The following is a 20,404-nucleotide window of genomic DNA, read 5'->3' as shown; positions in this document are numbered from 1 at the left end:
ATGCTAGCCTTGGTTGAGTGGTTTCCATTAACTTAGGTTTTCAAGAATATAAGTTTCCTCCCCTTATACGATTCTTGATGACTCAAACCCTGTTATTTTATCCTTGATCAAAACAATAATGGTGATGATGATGCTGGAGAATAACTTAGAGTCCTTATCTTATGCCAGGTGCTGTGTGAGCTCTGCGTGCATTCTTTCATTAACCTCCACAATCATCCTTTAAGGTGGTTGGTCACTGCAATATTTTCCATTTTTCAGATGAGGAAAATGGGGCACAGAAAGTCTGAGCAGTTTGGGTATAGCTAGGAATTGTGTTGGGATTCTTTTTTTTTTTTTTTAAGATTTTATTTATTTACTTGACAGACAGAGACCACAGTAGGCAGAGAGGCGGGGTCGGGGGGAACAGGCTCCCCACTGAGCAGAGAGCTCGATGCGGGGCACGATCCAAGGACCCTGAGATCATGACCCGAGCCAAAGGCAGAGGCCTAACCCACCGAGCCACCCAGGTGCCCCACGTGTTGGGATTCTAATCCACCTGTCTCCTTATTTTATTGTTTCCTGAGCCACCTTGAAACTCTTATGAACAAGAGAAAGTTATAATTATGTATTTAAATTAAAAGGAAGAACATGGAAGAGGGAGGAAGAAAAAAATGTTGAGTGGGTGAGACATGAAACATTCAATGGATGACACACTTATTCTATGTTCTTAAGGATAGATAGGATTTCAATAGGCACAGATATGGAAGAGAGTCATTCCTGGCAGTGGAGTACCCCAAGAAAAAGCAAGGAGCTATTCACCTGTTGGTGGTTCATCTCGGCTTACAGAGAGTTTGGAGAAGAGCAGCAAGGATACTCCTGGGCACATAGCCAAGGCTCACACAAAGACCCTTGTAGACCAGACCAAGGGGTTCAGAAGACAATGAAGGAGCCATGGGAGAATCCTGAGCAGCACTGTTGACATAATTCAGGAATATGAAGCAAGTGAAGGGCAAAGCACATCCAGGAAGGAAAGGAACCAGACACAGCTGGATGAGATGTTCTGAAAATGGCAGAAAAGAAAGTGGCAGGGAGGCAAGGAATCCAAGACCATCCTGAAGGAGTGGAGGAGAGAAAGATTGGGAGGTCTTAAACCTCTGTCTGCCATTTTGTGCACTAATTCACCTGATAACCAGGATGGGGGATATCAACGTGACTGGCGTCACAGCAGTGGCAGAGACCAACCCCCAGGAAGCATAAGGGAAGGAGACACTTAGTGTCTAGGAGAAATGGATTCCAACCTGAGGCCCTCGCCCAGTGTGTGGGGAGGTCTCTGCCATTTACAAAATGTGAAGGGATAGAAGGATGTGTTTTAAGCAAAAGAGTGCACAGCACCTTTCCTTGGATTCTGAAACATTTGACCTCTTAGAGAGAAGAAAACTCTAGCCTAGAGCATCAGACTCCAAAGGTCTTCGGAGCTGGCTTCTGCTCTAGGACACCAGTCTACATTTCCATGTATGAGTCTTACCCTAATCACACCCATCACTAGGGTCCAAGCTTTAAAAAATAAATAAATAAAAATAAATAAATAAAAGTGAGCATATCTCCCAAGCAACTTTTCACTCAAAGGTACAAATAACCATAGCACAAAAGATTGGTTTATTGGGAGAACAGCTTCAGTAAGGCGGCACCTTGGTTCAAGTCCCAGGGGCCCCACCAGACTGGAGGATGGGTCAGTGGGCATAAACAGTAAGGATTTCCTAAAGTAAGGGCAGAACAGCCCTCTCCCTTCTTGAGACAGATACTTCAGAAGGCTGTTAATTGGGAAATCATTTCCATTTTTAAAAAACTCAAGTGGATTTCCTTTCTTTGGGTAGAGTTATCTTCCTCCTTAGGTCTGGCTCAGGGTAACACCTACCAAAGCCTTCTGATGCTGCAGATAGAGTTCTGTCTGACTTGGGGATGTGGGAAGTTTCTCTAGTGCTGCCTGAGCACCCAGAAGCCTCCAGCGAAGGTAGTGGTACACAGCAAGCCCCAGGCCACCTCTCCACTCTCATCCACCCCCAGGCATGACATGCTATCTCCAGGAAGCTACCTGTTCTTCTGTGCACCTGAGGGATGCTTTCTGTAGGCTCTTTTCTCTTCTCAAGACCCAGCCCAGGAGACAAAACCATGGATCCCCTTTGCAGTGACAATCCTGCCATCTTCTGCTCCCAAGGGGCCATCTCTGTACCCTTCATCACACGCACAATGCAGGGGTCTTTTCTCTTGACCTTCCAAACCATCAAGCTTTCCCTGAGCCCCAAGGACAACCTCTGTGTCCCCCTCAGTAAGCTCTCACAGCACCACGATTTCATCAGCATGGTTATGGTAATACGCTGTCATCTGCCTTCCTCAGGACACTGAAGGTCCGTGAAGGTCAGAGACTGTCCTCATCTTTCCCACCATTGTATTTGTTTGCATACTTTATCAGGCATGCAGTAGGTGCACAATAAATACTGTTGACTGTCATTGCTGTTTCTGGTTCCATCCCAGCCACTAGAGGTGGAGTTCTTTGATAGAAGGCCTCCTGTCCTACTTATCTCTGTATTGAGGGACCTAGTGCAGATCTTGGGGCCCAGTATAGGGTCTGGCACCCAGAAGGCAACTGTCAGCGTTTGTTGAATGAATCTATAAACAAAGGAATGAACAGATGCCACGTCTCAGTCAGGGCAAAGGAGTCAACCATAAATCCAAAACCCGATTCTCAGGCTGTTGAAAGGGTCAGTGACAGGGGTAATGAGGGAACACATGGTTCTAGGCTGTGAGTCTGGAGGCTTGCCACAATGCTCTAAGCCCTAATTTAAGTCTACTTAAAAGATAGCTGAGTAAGATTTTGGAGTTTAATGAATACTAGACAGAATTAGTGTTTTCTCCCCAAAAGCCCATTTCTCCAGTTTCTTCCCCACCTCAGGAAATGCCCCCCAGTCCAGCTGGTGGTGGCTCAGGCAGAAAACCTCAGCAGAGCCTTGCTGTCTTTGTTTGTGGGCCCCAAACTTCAGCACGCCTGCTGGCTCCTCCCAGAATAGCCTCTGATTCTCCCGTTTCTTCTGTTTCCCTGCAGTTGCACGGATCCAGCCACTCTGCCGTGGTGCCTGAGCTGGGCCACTGGAGCATCTTCCAGAGGTCTTCCTACCTCCTCTCTCAGGCCCACACACCCTGTCTGCATGGCAGCTAGAGAGGTCTTTAAAAAACAGTGAATCTGCTCATGCTACTCTCCCTTCAAGCCTTAGAGTATGTCCCATCACACCGAGAATCAAATCCACACTAACTACAGTGATTCCCCCAGGCTGCCTACATCTCACTGGCCTGCCTCGAATATCACCTTGTCTCATGCCATCACACCTCTGCCCCATCCCCGAGGTCCCTCAGTCCTTCTCCGTGCTCATTCCTATGTTGGGCCCTTCATGGTCGCTCTCCCCCTCTGCCTGGATGCCCTTCCCTGGATTTCCCCTGACTGGCTCCTTCTTGGGATCCTAGTTACAGATCACATGACCACATCTCTTTGGAGAGCCCTTCCCTGACCACCTTCTATTGAAGGCTGCTTTGCCCTGACACGGTTTTATTTCCATCAGAGTGCTCATTGTGATCTGAAATTATCTGTTTAATTTTTATGTTTGGTTTCCTCCAACTAGAATACCAGTCTTTTTCATGTTCTAAAACTATCACAGTCTTTTATTTACTTGTTTTCTGTTTCTGTCCCCTCCTGGACTGTAAACTCCAAGGAGATCCTTATCTAGGTCACAGCCCTACCCTGATCTCTCTTAGCACTATGCCAGGCACATAGTTGATGCTTATTAAATATCTGCTGAATGAATAAATGAATGGATGGATGGATGGTTGGATGGATGAATAAATTCCAAATGTGCCCACAGAATGAAGCTGGCTCATGGGAAGAAGTGAATGCAGCATTAATCACCATTACCATGAATACAAAATAAAAACAGAGAAGATCCAGTTTGCATGAACTAACTAGATCATACCTGGTTTCCTGTACTAGTTCTGGTTACCTCACTGCCAAGGGGACCAGCAAATGTGAGAGGAATCTTAGAAAACCAGAGATGATCAGCTACAGAAATAAGAAATCCTAGGAAGAATATAGTTCACCATCTTTTAATATCTAAAGGGCTATGGAAAGACTGAGGGGATTGATTAAGTTTGGAGCCCTAAATCCACTGATCTGAACCCAGCTCAATGGGTATGAGTTTGACAGAGATAGACTCAATATAGGAAGAAAATGGTCTTTTGACAGCCAGCATTCATAGCAAGGGAAGGGGTTGCCTTAGGAGGTGGTACGCTTCTCCATCTAAGCATGTGTACAAGTGGGTAACCACTTGGCAAGGATCTTGAGGAAGAGATTCAAACAGCAGAAGGTGGCCTCCAGGATCCCTTTCAGCCTAGAGACGTCTGGGGTTTTGTGATATAAAGGGATTGAGTCAAGAAAAAAAAATTTCTGGCTAGAAAGAGCTTTAGAATTTACTTACCTAGCCACCCTAATAGCAGAAAATGTCACCCAAACTAGGTTTACAGATGAAGTGGTGGGAAGATTAGCTGCGAGGTATCTCATGGGCCTGAAGCCATCCCACAGGCACACCATACGTACAGCATACAGGATTTGAAATCCATTGTCTATGTGTGACCATTCAGAACATGGGGCTGCCCAATATTATAATGGTCCAAAAAGATGCTTCCATTTCTAGGGGAACATAGCCCACACTATCTATCACCTAATAGCTGAGATGAACCTGAGTTTGCTTTCTGAAATTCCACCACTTCCTAACTGTCAGGCCTCGGGCAGAGAAATGGACCCCTCCAACCCGTGACCTCATCTGCAAAAAGGGATTCCATTTAAAAACCAAGGAGGAAGGACTTGGAAACAAGAATGGCACAAGTGTGGTAGTCAATGAACCTGAACCTCAGTGACAGACACCCAGACAGACACCCATCCTACTCTATTTTATGCCTGGGAACATCTGCATAATACAAAGTCAAAAAGAGGGGGGGTTTAAAATAGTACCAACCTCATGGAATAATTTCAGGGCTTAAAGAGATCATCACCATCATTATTATTACAAGGAATTGGTACAAATCCTAGTCATTACCGTTATTACCAGGAATGTTTAAATATCCCATTGAATCATCCCAACAGCCTTCTGAGAAGGCGGTAATCGTCTCCCCTTGGCAGATGAGGAAACTCAAGCTCATAGAAGTTAAACAGATCCCACAGCCCGAGCAGTGCGGCATGTGGTCTAAAGCCAGGGATCGGACTCTGCCATTGCAGCTGCCTTGACTGCAAGAAGAACTTCTTGGGTTCTATTTGGTTGGTGTCTACACTGTTTTGACACCGGTTACTCATCTTATCGGGTGTTTCCCTGGCTCCCTTCTCAGCAGCAAAACCATTGTTTTTTTTGTTTGTTTTCCCCAAATGTAGCTTATGGAGAACTCCAGGAAGCAACACCCCAAAACACCAAAGAGCCTTCTGGCTGAAGTGGGGATGGAGGCCCAGCAACGAGGCCCCTTGATTCTAGGATGGCCCCTTGAAGCACCTGCGGGTCTTTGAGCAGAGTATGAAAACCCCCGATTGAAGCCAGCAGCAGTAACAAGAAAAACCCCCTGAACTCTGAGAATCCCATTAAAGGACAGCCTCCTCTGCATAATGCAGCTTTCGGGGGTGGGGGAGGGTCCTGGGTCCACTGCATGTGATTCTCCTTATGGACTCTGAGGTGGACCAAGCAGGCCATATCATCCTCAATTTGCAGAGTAAAAACATCAAGGCCAATGGTGCACCAGTTCACTTCTGGGCCAAATGCAGACTGGAAGTAGAGTCTGTCTCCATTAACTCAGTGTGACCTGGCAGAGAGAGTGCCATCTACTGGAAATTGCCACTGACCCTTGGTCTACAAAGTGGACAATCAGCTTCTTGGCCACTGAGAGCTGAGCACAGCCCCAAGGGCCCCCTGCCAAGGCCCTGTCCCAGAACAGATGGCAACGGGCAGGGGAGGGGGGCCTCAGTGCCACTGGAGGGTTGGACAGCAGGATTTGGGTGGTAGACAGGCCATTCCCAGCCCAACCATGTCATGCTGAGCACAGGGCAGGATAAGCAATCACAGCCAAAGTGCCTTCCACCTTTGTCTGCAGCCCAAGAGGGGACAGCAGGTAGTGTACACCTGGGTAGCAGTTCCGCTTCCCCTCTCCTCCTAGCTCTTTCATGGAAATCCCTGAAACCAGACACAATGGATAATTGCCTACATGGTCTCCCCACTCTAGCATCTCTGAGCTGAACTGGAGCATGTGTTAGAACAGGCGACACTTAATTATCACTTAGTCTTTAATTAGCATTTAATTATTAACACTTAATCCATCTGTAAAATGGGGACACTAATACCTGGCTCATAGGGACCCTGGGAGGAGTAATTAATGTTCACAACCCACTCGGAGGATGCCCGACATTGAACGGGGGCTCAGAGGTGGCACTGATGACCAAGGTGCTTTACAGGCTTTTCCTAACGAGCTCTCTCCTTCCTCTTCTTGAGAATATCCATCCCCAACAATATCTGCCCAACATGAAACTCCGTGTTTCCCAGACACAGGATTTCCCATCCAGGAAAAGGCCTATTTACAGCCATCTTCCCGCACTTTAATTTTCTATTGTGCCCTCTGAATATGTCAATGCCTTCCCAGTAAATATTTTGATGTGCGCTCTTGCAGAGGCTTCCGTGGAGGCTGAATGGGACAGCTGCTCCCTGTATTAGGGAATTCCAGATGTGGTTTAAAACTACCAGACTCATCTCTGCCAATGCCTAGCCTTTGGGGGTGGGAAAGGGATAGTATCATGGAGTTGCCGCCAGGGAAAGCCATGGGCTCTGACCCTCAGCCCAGGCCAGCGTGGGTTTTCAAGGTCCTCAGATCTACATCTGGGTTGCATAAGTAAAAGGAAAAATGTCCCCTTAGCGGGCTGATAAAGAGACAGCAGAAATATAGCCCTGGTGTGGCACTTCACCCAGGTAACTTCAGGACCCCTCCCAACTCCCCTATAAAGATTGGACAAAGGACCAAGACAGGTGGAGGAAAAGCATACAGCCTTTAGGGTTTAACTAGACTGAACAAGGGGCAAGAACATTCCCTCAGAAGGTTGGACCTCAGCTCCTCCCACTTCCCTTGATGCCAGCCACAGAGGGGGACACTCACTCTTCCTGGAAGCTGAGTCCGTTGTCTCTTGAAGTCCCAGCCACAGGGGTGGAGAGCTGTTCCTTCAAGGTCCTGGGCTGCAAGGCCTCGGGCAGGCCTTGAACTCTTTTCCAGATTTCATGGCAAGTCTTGTCTAAGCTGTCTTGGGGTGTGTCCTGGTGGATCCAGGTGTGTCTGGGGAATGGGCCCAGGGCGGAGGGGCGCTTGGCCACCAGGGCAGAGGATGAGGGGAGCCCATTCCCACTGGCCATCCTCCTCCTCTCTTTCCGGAAGCCCCTTTGTCCACCCAGGGCTCGCAGACAGGGGGACCATCCACCACCACCCCTCATCCACCAGAAAGGGAAATGAGGATGGGCAGAAGCAGGTCAGTTCTGTCTGGCTGTTGCTTCAGCAAGGTGACTATGTGCAGAGGCCTAGGATTTGTGTGTGAGTGGTGGACGGGGGACAGCTTTCTTTTGGGGAGGGGGAGCTTATTTTGATTTGTTTTTATTTGTTCTTTCCTGACTTTTGCCCCCCTCCCCCTCTCCCTTAGAAGAAAATATTTGAAAGTCAACAAAAACCAGTAGCTTAGTAACTGTGGAATCCCCCTGAGCTCAAGAACCAGGCGCCTGGGCGGGCAGAATGACATCTGGGAACAGCTGGAGGGGGAGGGCGGGCTCTCCCCACAGTCCCTGGCACTCCCCCGTCGCGATGCGCCCGTGACACTTTGCGGGAACTGCGGCTCAGCCCATTCTCGCTCCCCAAGCCGAGCGGATGGGCACTGTGCTAGGCGCTGTGGGGGCGGGGGCCCGCCATCAAGTTCTCAGTCAGGCCTTCCCAAGGACCCCCGCGCACTCCGAGGGCCAACGGCCCGCAGAGCCCCGCCTAGCTCGGCCCCCTCCCCACCCCCTGTCACCCTGTCTAGCGCCGCTCTGCCTTGAAGGCTGGGCAGGAAGATCCCCCCCGCCCCGGAGTATGGTCCCCGATAGCCCGCCCGGTGCTCCCAGCAGACACCTGCCGCGTCCCCAGCACAGGGCTGCGCTTGGCCTGGGCGGGGGCCCCAAGCCTCAGAAGGGCTCTGCCTCTGCGGGCGGCGCAGGGCGTGGCGGCTTGGGCGGATTTGCTTGCCTGTGGCTCCCACACCCTCCCCGTCCAGCGCCGGAATTCCTCTGTAAGTTTCAAACGCAACGGCTCCGTGCGCGGGCCGCCCTGGATTCGGTGCCCAAGGCGCCCCGGCAGGGTGGGGGTGGGGACCCGGAGGACCCCAGAGCACTTGCGCCTGTTGGAAGTCAAGGGCGCCTTGCCCCCGCTGCTCGGTGGGGAAACCAGCTCCCGCCAAGGGCCCCTGGCCCTCAATCGCCTGATTTTACCCCAAACTGCCATTGTATTGGGGCTTACCTTGTGACAAGCTCTGGGCTTTCTGTGTTATATTCAAGGAACAAGTTCATGTACTTAGTACCATTGTTTATGACTGTTCTGCGTTTGAGCAAACCCAGACCCTGAGTCAGGAAGGGGTATGTCCAAGGCCCTCTAGGAAGAGGGGAGCTGTGAAACAAACGTAGCCCTGCCCCCCACATCGGTCCTGATCCTGTGCTTTCAAGACACTGAGATCCACCTGTCCCTCCTGAGCTGCAGCCGGTCCTCGGGTGGGAGTGGGGTCAGGGCTCAGGTGCAGAGAGAAGGGCTAAATTAACAGTTTGCGGCCCAGTGGGCTCCCCCATTCACTCGATGGGCTTCGTTAAACTTGGAACTGACATCACCTTTGCCTGTTCAGAGTCAGTCCTGGTTCCTCTAGGGTTCCCAGAAAAGGGAGAGCCCAATGACTGGGGAGACGATTGGATAGGAACAGACCCGAGCCAGGTTGAATCCCGACATGGCCATCTCCAAGCTGTGGGACCCCAACCACTTTTTAAACCTCTCTCATGCTCCTTCCTTTCTTCTTTCCTTCCCCAGGATCAACTGAGGACCTCCAGGTGAGTTGCTGGGCTCCGAGGAAGCACACAGGTGAACTAGATAGCACGGTCCTTGATTTCCTGAAGCCTGTATTCTAGAGCAAGGAGGCAGATCACAAACTAGCAAAGCAAGTAAATAAGCACTCAATACAGATGAAACAAGGGCTCTGCGGGGAGAGGGGGAGGGGAATGGTGGCTACATTAGAGGGATGTCCTGGTAGGCCTCTTTGAGGAGCTAAGTTAACACAGAACATGAGACAGAAGGAGGAGAAGGAATCCTTTTCTATAAAATGGTGTTGAAAAATTCTTAAGAATTAAGAATTACCACATTTACAGCACATAGTAGGCACTCAATAAATATGTCTTGGAATGAATTAATGGTATATCATTTATAAATAACCTGGCATACAGTAGGTGTCCAATACACAACCTTGCTCTTTAGAAAAGGCCTGAGTTCCTGGAAATGTTGACTCTCAATTTTGAAATCCAAGCTTCATTCCCCTTTGATTTTCATTATAAAATTGAAAATGTGCTCCTTTGGGGAAAATTCTGAGGACCTAGACTGAATAAAATTATAGTTAAGAATGTAGAAAACCTTTTAAGACAGTGTATTTAAAGGAGAAGTGATCATTTCTGATGAAATATTAATAGTTCTGAAAATGTCACTCAGTGTTTGTGCTGCTTGGCATTTGGTTGGCTAACACCTATGCTTAGAGCACAACGCCAACAACCCAGCCCTGCCCAGACCACAGGATTCTGGAAACTTGGACAGCTCACTCACTCGTGTTCTTTCTCCCCCCAAAGCAGGAGACTAGGCAGCAGGGGCTAAACTGGAAAGGATTGGGTGCGGGGGGTGGGGGGAATGCAGCAGGGATACAGAATAAAGATAGGGGCATATTTCTTGGAGTACACAGCTGAGGTTTCTAGAAGATTCTGCAAAAAATGTAAGTGAAATAATTCAAAATAGTATAAAGCTATGTCCAATATGCTAGCTGCTAAACCACATGGGGCTATTTTAATTCTATTTTAACATAAATTAAGTTAAAATTTTAGTTCCTTTGTTCTATCAGCCACATTTCAGGTGCTCCTTGTGGTTTGTGGCTACCAGTTTGGACTGCACAGAATATTTTCATGGTCATGAAACACATGGACTCTAGAACCAGACTACCTGGATTCAAATTCTGAGTTCATGTGTTCTGGCCTGGGGATATTAGTTCTCTAAGGCTGTCATAACAAAGTACCACAGAATAGGTGGCTGAAACAATAGAAATTTATTTCTTCACAGTTCTGGGGGCTAGAAGTTCAAGATCAAGGTGCCGACAGGGTTGTTTCCTTCTGATGCCTATCTCATGGGCTCATGGATGGCTTTCTTCTCCCTGTGTCTTCATACGGTCTTCCCTCTGTGTGTCTGTCCTCTTCTTATAAGGATATCAGTCGTATTGGAATAGGACCCAATCAATGATCTCATTTTACTTTAATCGCTCTTTAAAGGTTCTGTCTCTACTTACACTCATATTTGGAGGTACTTCTTGGGGGATTAGGACTTCAACATATGAATTTGGAGGGACACCATTTAGCTCATAACACTTGGTCTCATCTGTAAAATAGAATGATAATAAAGAACACCTGCTTTGTAGAATTGTTGTAGATATACTATTACTAGGTAATTGACACATGAAAAGTCACTAGAATGGGGCATCTAAGACATCCATAAAAGTGCTGTGTATTAGTTCCTTTGTTGATTACACCGAAATGTGGACTACTGGAGTTTCTAAATAACAGCTTTTGTGCTACGTAGCGGGAAGGAGGACTTTCGCTGTCCTGGGGCAATTAGTCTGTGATGGAGGGACAGACTCAAATCATCCACTAAGCCTTTCTGGGTTTTGTGCATTTTTGAGCACCTGCCATGGGCCAAGATTGTACAAGGCACAGGGTGAGGAGATGATAAAAACCTTTGGCTTAGACATTGCTACAGGCAAGTAAAGGGAACAAGTGCCTGGTAAACAGCAGATGTGGGGGAAACTGGACTTATTCCAGTCTTGTTCAATATATGTAGTGGGTTCCTCCAGCGCCTATGTATCTATGTGCCCAGCATGTGAAATAGTGTCCGTGGCTCCTGCATGCTTCACTTTCAGCATTGGAAAAGGGCAGGGACCAGGCCTGGCTTCGGCACCTTGAACAGGGGGTTCAATCCGTTTGGACACATTCTTAAATTACCTGTTACTGCCCTTACGATGCTGGGCAGATTGTTTAACCTCTGTATACCTCAGTTTGCTCACCTGGTGAAACAGGGATGATAAAATACCAACTTCATAAAGTGGTTTTGCGACACCTGAGATAACGCAGTTGCGGAGTTTAGGACAGGGACCCAGTGAATATTAGCTACCATATTTAGGATTCTGAGGTTCTTGCTTTTTTGGAAGCAAGAAAGGCTCAGGAAGAAGCAATTGTCCCTCCCTGTTCCCCAGCCCCCACTCACCTGGCTTCCATCACAGACACTAACATGGCCAGGATGCAACCCTCCTCCAGGTGGGCATAGCCAGTGCTCCAGGAAGACCTTCACAGGCTGGAAAGCAGCTTCCTCTTGCAGGCCCTATCCCTCATCGAACATATTTGAAACACACCCACCTCTCACCACAAATATAACTTTTTGGCTGTAAAAGAAAAATTGAAAGGATTTTTGCCATTTTGCTTTTGAAAATTTTTGGCCATGAGTAATTTATTTAATTTATGGTCAGCTGTGATTTCTTACTGCGCTTGGTGCCTACCTGGGATGTCTTGCACAGTGAGGAAACTCCAACCTACAGACTTTTATCAAATGTAATGAAATTTTTATGATTACTAAATTCAACCATTAATGAAGTTGACGTGATGTTACATTTTGCATTTAATTAAATATTTACTGATTTTAAGGTTGCAGATTTCTACTTTGTGTTGTGGAGCTAATAAAAACATGTTTAGGCCTCAGACTTTCTTGTATGCCCCCGAAACCCATAGCGAAATCCCCTTCATTCCCAGGCCAATGATGCCCTAATGGGTCAGGCTACCCAGATTTGGGAGGGGCATGCATAGGGAGATCCCAGGTAAATTTCCTGAGGGACAAACCATCAGAACTGGAGGAAAAGGAGGGTGCAGCCATGTGTCACAGGAACAGGACTTTCTGGATATTGTCCTGGCAACTGAACCCAGCCACAGAGCAGCCAGCCATTTCCAGGACTTTGAAAAGGACACCAGAATGCTCTGGAAACCAACTTGTGACTCTGGCTTCTCTCTCCTGGCAACATTGTCGGCAATCCTCGCCATCACCCAGGAGATTTCATCTCATTCTTGCCCCCATTCCTTGCCCACCTGTGAGGAGATTGTTACGAGTTGAGGCTGTGGTAGCTGATATACTTGAATTTGAATTCCTACTCTGCTCCTTACTACTGATGGCTTCACACATGCTTAACTCCTCTGGCATTTCATCATCTGCAAAGGGGTTGAAACAAGAGACACGTGTAGAGGGGGAGAGGTTCAGATAGGAAAATGCAAAGTTCCCAGCACAGATCCCTGATTATTGTTATTACCAGCTAGTAAAGTGAAAGTGGTAGCTTATGAGATGTCCATTTTTAAGTTAGGGAAAAGGAAGGCCATAGTTGATGGAAGGAAAGAATACGACTTGGCAGTGGTGTCCCAGTAAGGTAGCAAAAAAGTCAGAATGCATTTGGCCTTTCACTTCCTGCTCTGGCTTTCCTGCCAGACTCGTTGTGACAGGCGCCCCGAGAATTTCTGGAGAGGCTGTATGTGGGATCCTTCTCAACTAGAAGCTTGGTGTTCTGCCCTTCCTTCCATAACTTCCATGCCAAGAGGTTGGTCACCAGTATGCATTCATTTAAAATTTATGCTAGCTGACTGCTGAGACGATCTGAAGCAGCTTTCAGATTAAAAAGTAAAAATTACAGCTTTGAAGAATAAAGCAAGAACTGACTTCATCTAAAGAAAACAAAGAGTTGCTACTTTCAAGCACCTGAATTGGTCAGAACGCACGGAGGTAATGAGATAATAAAACTGGGTATCCCTATTTGTCAGCTAAAGCAAAAATGGAAACACGTCGGAAGGCAGAGTTTTTATTTTCTGACAGCAGAAAATACACATCTTCATCTGTGGAGACAAAATGTTTCCTGGAAATAACCTCAAGCATGAATTTATCATGAGTCCTTGTATAAAGGACACTGAGTGACATAGTGGGCCATATATTCAATTCTGTTTTCATAAAGACAGAAATGCCATTAAGTTGGTCAGTTTCTCACATCAGGGTTCTCTGAAGATATAAAGCGTAACATTAAATCATAACTCAGAGAGGGCATTTCTTTAAGGAACTCAGATAATGAAGTCTAGGGGAGACACCTTTGGGTCCATTCCACAACCATTACTGAGCACCTAGTCAAGCATCCATCCATCCATCCATCCATCCACCCAGCAGAGCTGTACCAAATACCCACCGTGTACCAGGCACTCTAAGTGGCACTGGTGAAGACTACAAGAGCTGACACCTGGACTGAGTTCTGAAGGACAAACAGGAGGACACCAGACACAGCAGGAAGAAGAGAGCATTCCAGATCTAAGGAATAGCACATATAAAGGCCCAAGACAAGGAGGAGAGAAAGCAGGCCCATCTCAGGAGCATAAGGGGCTCCAACTGGAGAGAGCATGTGTGGGTGAGTGGGGAGACGGGGGCTAGAGGAGCATATAGGCACAGGTTAATGGAAGCCCCCGTAGGAAGAAACTAGAAGGGAGCTTGGATTTTACTCTGTAGGTCATAGGGAAATATCCTGGGAAGGTGAGGGAGCTGTGAAATCAGGGGAGTGCTTGCAAAGTAACTGGTGACAAAGAGGAGGCTACACTGAATGAGGCAAAAGCAGAACTGGGGCACTTGGGATGTGGCTGTTGTAAGAAACTGGAAAGAAAGACCCTACGACCTGGGGAATATTAAGGAGGCAGAATTTAGATGACTTGGGGGGCTGCCTGGATGACTTGGAGGAAACAGGGAAAGCATCCAGGATGAACCCTGCAGCTTTCTGGCTCAGGAACCTGTGGACGTGGAGACACCGAGCAGAGAGACAGGATGCAGTGACAGTTTACAAGCCGGGGAGTCCAGGTGTGAGCAGGATGGGGCGTGGTGTCCCGTGGGACATCCAGGAGGATAGGATGCCAGACCCCCTGCAGTCACTAGGGACCTAGACCTTCAGGAGGTTTCTGCCAGAGCTAACTCTCAGTCCACCAGCAGGGGGGGACAGTGAGAAGTGGGACAATTACAGAGCCTGGAGAGTGCAGAAGTGACTTCTCCAACCCCTCCTGCCCTTCTATGGGCATCCCAGACTGCACAAATGCTGCGGAAGCCTCAGGCTACCTCCCTCCCAGCGCTAGCCCACACAGCTTACTTCCAGGACCTGGTTGCCTCTCCCCCACCTCTTTCCCTAGGCGGAGCCAGGAACCCTCCTCCTTTCTACCCCCTGCTATATTGAATCCTGCTTTGCTGTTTATCTCTCTTCCCTATAAACTATCCACTCCCTGAGGGCAGGGACTACTGGCAAGGTCTTATTCTTCTTTCTGTGTTCCTCCATGCGTCCTGCATACCCAGTGCAGAGCCTGGTTTGCTGAGCAACATTTGAGACATGGACAAATGAACAAGTGAGGAATAAGCCCATGACTACATGGAATATTCCAGAAGAAACCATGGAGGGGTGCACAAGGGTACTGCCAGCTGCTGGGACATGTCCCAGTATTCCAGGGGCTCAATGCTGTGAAAGATCATGTCTCATACAAGAGTCTGATGCTGGTGTTTCTGGTTGGTGGTGATTTTCCTCCACACCGTGATTTTGGATCCAGGCTTCTTCCAGCTTATGGCTCTGCCATCGCCAAGGGACACACACCCTCTGCCCCGGCAGGCGGATGGAGGAGAAAGGATGAGAAGATTTTATGGGATCAGCCTTGAAGTGGTATCCACCACTTCTGCTTGCTTTCCTTTGGCTGGGACCCTGTCTTGTAATGTTACCCAATTCCGAAGGGGACTGGGACATGTAGCCACTACTCGGGGACACTTCAGCCCTTCTCAATACCTTGGGCTGCATAATTTGGGAGGGGGTGGAGGAGAGCTTCCCCAGGGGGTTATAGGATGTCCACCAGCATCCCCGACCTCTACCCGCTAGAGGCCAATAGCACCCTCCAGTAGCAGATGTTGTCAAATGTCCCCTGGGGGACATTTGCCCCTGATTGAACAGTTGCTACATTCCATGGAAGGGGAAGCAAGGGCTTCTGAGATCCAGATAGCTGGCCAAGCTGCAAGGGAGCCCAGCAGGAGGGACCGGGGCCACCTAGGACAGGTGCCACTTGAGCTGGGCCGTAGTTAGGACCATTTACTCTGCACGGTAAGAGAGGAAAGGTACTACTGTTAGAGGAGACGGTGGGAGTAAAGGCACGGAGGCATGACAGCATAGCTGACTGGAGCTTCCAAGTGGAGACGATAGTCTAGGGTAGCCCCTAGAGGGACAATCTAGAGCTAGCCCCTAGAGATAGGATAGTCTAGGATAGCCCCTAGAGATCATCGCATTGTGGCATCTGACAAGCCAAGGAGAAATCTGACCTCTTTTGCCCCTGGTGGAGTCCCTCTCCTTGTATCACAAATAGATTTTTCTATAAGAATTCGGGGGACCCCCCCCATTTGGTATCCTTGGAAAAAGGACTAACTAGGGGCCCTTCTCACTTCTCCCTCCTGGCGTCTGAGGCCCACAGATTCACTGCCCTTCGTTCTGGGCTTTTTCTTCCTGAAACCCCTGTCACCTCTTCCTGGGGAGCAGATTGCTGTCATGTCCAGTGACAGCCTTGCTCTTGGGACAGAGGAGCTTCTGTGTGATCATACTGGTGATTTACAATCCCCGCCCTCTACTCAGACCCCAGGCTCCTCCTGGAGCCTTTGCCTTTGCTCTGTGGTCCTTCTCTGCCCTCCTGCTGACCGCCCCCCTCCCCCCACACACTTTTGCTGTTGCCCCCACCCCATGGCTTCAGAAATCTCCTGCATTTTCTTCTTGGGTCAGAATGAAAATTGCAGGGCATCAAGTCTCCAGCCCCTCCTTAAATCAGGCTGAATTCTCCAGCACATCAGGTCTTGTTTTCTTTCTAAAACGAACTCTGATCTTATCTGGATATTAGGCTTATCTTGGCAAGTCACTATACTGCATTGGGCTTTTTTGCAACGTGATATTGTGGAGACATCCTGACCTGTGGCTGCCTACTGTTCTGGGGAGAAAGGAAGGGGCATGTAGGAGGCCAGCCCTGGAGGCTGGGCTGAGAGACACCCTCTCCTAGGCTACAGCAGGGTGGGCCATTATCGTCTCTTGGACTCCTGCCTCTCCCTTGCTCCGTGAGTGTTCCTAAAGCTCCTGTCTCTGCCTATACCCACATCTCTTCCAGCAAAGACTACTGCAGTCACCTTCCAAGTGCATTCCCTTTTTCTGCCCCTTCCTTCCCATCTGTTCCCCACAGAGAAGTCAGAGTACACGCCAGGCTGTGCCCCTTGGCTTCTACTTCCTAGAAATAAAAAATCCACCTCTCTGGGATTCAGAGCTGTCCACCTTTCTGGAGTATCTCCTGCTAAAGCCATCATGCTACGCTCAGCCCTAACAGATCTCTCTTTAAATATATATACCCTCCACCATGCCTGTGCTTCCTTTCCTCCCTCCACCTGCTTTCCTTTTGTGGGTAGAATTGTGTCTCCTTCCCCAAATTCGTATGTTGAAGTCCTAACTCCCAGTGTCTCAGAATGGGACTGTATGTGGAGACAGTGTTTTGAAGAGGAAATTGTTAAAATGAGATAAGGGTGGGCCCTAATCCAGTGGCTGATGTCCTTCTAAGAAGAGGTGACCAGGACACAGACAGGTACAGGGGGAGACAATATGAAGGGATAGGGAGAAGGCCATCTTTAAGTCAAGGAGAGAGGACTGAGAAGGAGCCAACCCTGTGGACACCTTGATCTCAGACGTCTAGCCTCCAGAACTATGAGAAAATGAGTTTCTGTGGTTTAAGCTACACACTCTGTGGTACTTTCTTACGGCAGCCCTTGTGAACTAATACAGCTCTTACTCTCACTGTCTGGGCTAAAATCCAAACTCTTCACCCATCCCCTTTGCCTCTGCACGATCTGGTTCCAATGCCCCCACCTCTACCCTCAGCTGCTGGGTGTCCCCTCTTGCTCACTTGATCCAGCCCTACACCCTGTCTCTTACCCTTGTCCTTTTTCGGAGCCTTGTCCATGGCCCCTGAACCAAAAATCCCTTTCCCACCTCTTTATAGGCCTGTGCTGCTTAATTTAGATCCTGCTTTCAAGGTCACCACTTCCAAGAGGCCTGCCCAGACCACCTATTTAAGTTACATTCCGCTCCCCCACCCTAGTCTTTCTCAGAACACCATGAACTTTTCCTTCGTGGTGTCCTTAATTAGTAACGTCATCTAAATTTATCTATTACCTACCTGCACCAAGCCAGGGACTGTTCACCTGGGTGGATATTCATTATCTAGTACACTGTCCATCGTGTAATGATGCTCACTAAATATTTGTTGAGTAAATCTTCATCTTGCCAAAATCTCTATCCAGGCCTCGGGGCCCAGCCAAAATCCTACTTCCTTCCTTAAATGAGGAGACTTTCATTCCCCTAAGTCCAAGACAAGCTTAGTCTTGATTTGTCTCTGTAACAGGTCCCTTGTGGCATGGTGATCACCATCACCCGACAGTCGGGGTTGTGTGTAGGGTTCCCAACTCTGCCCCACATTTTTCCAAGCTGGCCTGCACACTGTGGATCTCTGCATTGCCCACAGCACAGACTGGCACATGGCCCAGAGCCCAGGGGGCCTCAGTAAATGTATGTGGACCCAAATAGATCAGAGAGAGGGATGAATGGTGGAGGAAGTAACTGGGCCATTTATAAGGATGAAAAGTACGCCCCTGCCCTCCACATCCCCCAAAGAGAAGGATAACAAACATTCCTATTGCCAGGGAAGGTTTAGGGGGGCAAACCTCAGCTGTGGGTTGCAGCCACAGAGCAAAGTTCTGGGGCTAAGAAGGGGCTAGGGGCAGTCCACTGGCCTGGAGCTCCAGAATTATAGAGCAGCCCAGACTCTTCTGCCCAGCTGTGGGCTACTGGGGAGGGCTGGGCATCTGCCAGCTCTTCTCTGGAGGGGAACCCAGGAGGCAGGAGAGGGGGAAGGCCCAAGCTTAGAAGCCAGGAGCCCACCCCAGGGAAGGTCCCAGCCAACAGCCCCCCAAGGCTGCCATCCACTCACTGCACAGCCAGTCCCTCCCTCCTCCCCAGGGCTGGTGGGAAGGTCCTGGCCAGTCTTGGCGGGCTAAGCTCTCTCTTTCAGGGGCTGGGCCTGGACAATGGGAAGCGAAAAGCCCCCTCCCCACTGCCCTGGGGACATAAAGCAGGCCTTTCACTGTGGAGTTCTGGCTGCTTCGGTTGGTTCTTGGCACCCGGCAAGAGGGCGTCAGGAGGGGCGAGAAAACAAGTGTGTTGGGGGTGGGGTTGGGCCGGCGATTCGGAGGATGCTAGCCGGCCCTGGGCCACCGGGCAGGCTCCCCAGCTGTGGGATGAGCTCATGCAGGAAAACCGGAACAACTTGGGGTGGGGGTGGGGGATGGGCATCAAGAAAGCTGGGAGATCGTGGCTCTGGGGAGCAAGTTTTTCGTGGGGAGTAAGAACAAGCATCCACTCCTCCGGCCCTGCGCATCACCCTCCCCACTGGAGATCGGCAATCCATTAGCCCTTTTCAGGCTGTTTCCCGGAAATTCCCAGGCCCAGCCGATAGCCGGCCACTGGCCAGGGGACTCGAAGATATCGGAGCTCAGGCTCGGCCAAACCCCCTAAGCTCGGAGCTCAGCCTCTCTCTTGTGCTTCAGGCAAAGGGGGTGGGGTGCTCACCGACTAGCGTCTCTCTGATGGGCGAGCCAGCGGGGACCTTCCCCACCCCCAGGCTTGCCCATCCCGGTCCCCCCCCTGCCCCCTCCCCCCGCAGTGGCTCTTCCTTCTCGCCCAGAGTTTGGCATAGACAAGGAAGGAGCCATCGTGATCGACAGAGGAGCCTAAGGAAGATGAGACTGAGACAGCGACCGACTGGGGGTGGGGGATGGGGTGGGAACCAACGCTGGGTCTTTGGGGGCAGGTGGCAGCGGCGACGGGGTAGAGGTGGGGAGCAGCTCACCCCACTGGGAAAAATTCGCCCGTTTGGGGGCCGTGGCTGGGAGGGAGCGGGGAGAAGCAGGGTCCAGTTTTTTAATTTTGAGGATAAATTGTACAAGTAACTCTTGCATCGTCCTTCCACCAACCTCACCTGCCCCACGCACCTCCCCCCCAATCCCCCACCCCTCCACCCGAGCGCATACATGCGCTCCTCCCTCCATCCTGATTTTGTCTTAGGGTAGGGGTAGGACCGCCCCAGCCAAATAACCTGTCGCCCCCACCCCCCGCCCAATTCTTAACCCCGGCTGTGAGCGCACACACCCTTCTCCTGGGATGGGGTAGGAGGCTATTGCGAATGGGCCTCCCAAATAAACATCCGCCCCGACCCTCAGATTGCAAGTTCAAAGCCACCACCCATGATCAGCTCTTAAGAGCCCTGACTTGGGGAACCGAGTCCTTTTTTGGTTACCTTTTCCCAGACAGTATTCCAGTTTCCAAACGTGGAAGAGGCGTGTGTGTGTGTGTGTGTCCGCGTGTGTGTCGCTATCACTGTGTGTATGTGTGCGCGTGTGTATGGGGGGGGGGTGTATTCATGGGTGATCTTATAAATGGAAACGAGAAGACTGAACTTAAAAGAAACTGGTCAATTGTAAAACAAACAGGAATAAACAACCCTTTAGATGTAATTTGGGGTTTATCTGGAGGTGGAGGTGGCTCGGAAGAGGAACCCCCACCCTCCAATATTTTTTCCTTTGCTACGCCTCCACCCCCAGCATTTGGAGCGGCGGAGAAGCGGCTCCGGAGTGATTAATCCGGGGATAATTCACCCCCCCGCCCCCCGGCGCGAACCCCGCGAAGCGGGATTGGAGCGAGTCATTTCCGAGAGCGCAGCGCGCCTCTCCCCGGCCGGGCGGACACTTGGTTCATTCCAGCCGCAGAAGCTCAGGGCTCCCGCGTACCGGGATTTTTTTCCGAGCAGAAAAAAGCTCCAGAGCTCTCCTGACCTCCTTTCTCCTCGGCGGTGAGCGGAGCTTCTCCCTCGGCGCTGCCGGCCGCGCC

At 49.8% G+C, this 20,404-nt stretch overlaps 1 protein-coding gene and 1 long non-coding RNA gene across 2 annotated transcripts in view; both read right to left on the bottom strand.

Annotated features, from left to right (window-relative positions):
- Positions 1-7,532, bottom strand: part of C2H1orf94 (chromosome 2 C1orf94 homolog) — a 38,858-nt gene extending 31,326 nt beyond the window's left edge. The window contains exon 1 of the mRNA XM_044236355.1: positions 7,204-7,532. Coding sequence (XP_044092290.1) covers positions 7,204-7,532 — 329 coding nt within the window. The remainder of the gene's footprint in view (positions 1-7,203) is intronic.
- A 2,866-nt stretch (positions 7,533-10,398) lies between these two features.
- Positions 10,399-12,586, bottom strand: LOC122898648. Its single transcript, XR_006383022.1, has 3 exons — positions 12,483-12,586; positions 11,614-11,788; positions 10,399-10,731 (listed from the first exon to the last, which is right to left on the bottom strand). It is a non-coding gene; the product is annotated as an uncharacterized LOC122898648 (long non-coding RNA).
- Between the last annotated feature and the right edge of the window lie 7,818 nt (positions 12,587-20,404).

This window comes from Neovison vison, chromosome 2 (assembly GCF_020171115.1).
Source record: "Neovison vison isolate M4711 chromosome 2, ASM_NN_V1, whole genome shotgun sequence".
NCBI classification, from domain to species: Eukaryota; Metazoa; Chordata; class Mammalia; order Carnivora; family Mustelidae; genus Neogale; species Neogale vison.
Note: the sequence above shows the minus strand (reverse complement) of the source record. Positions and strands in the feature narration are given on the sequence as shown.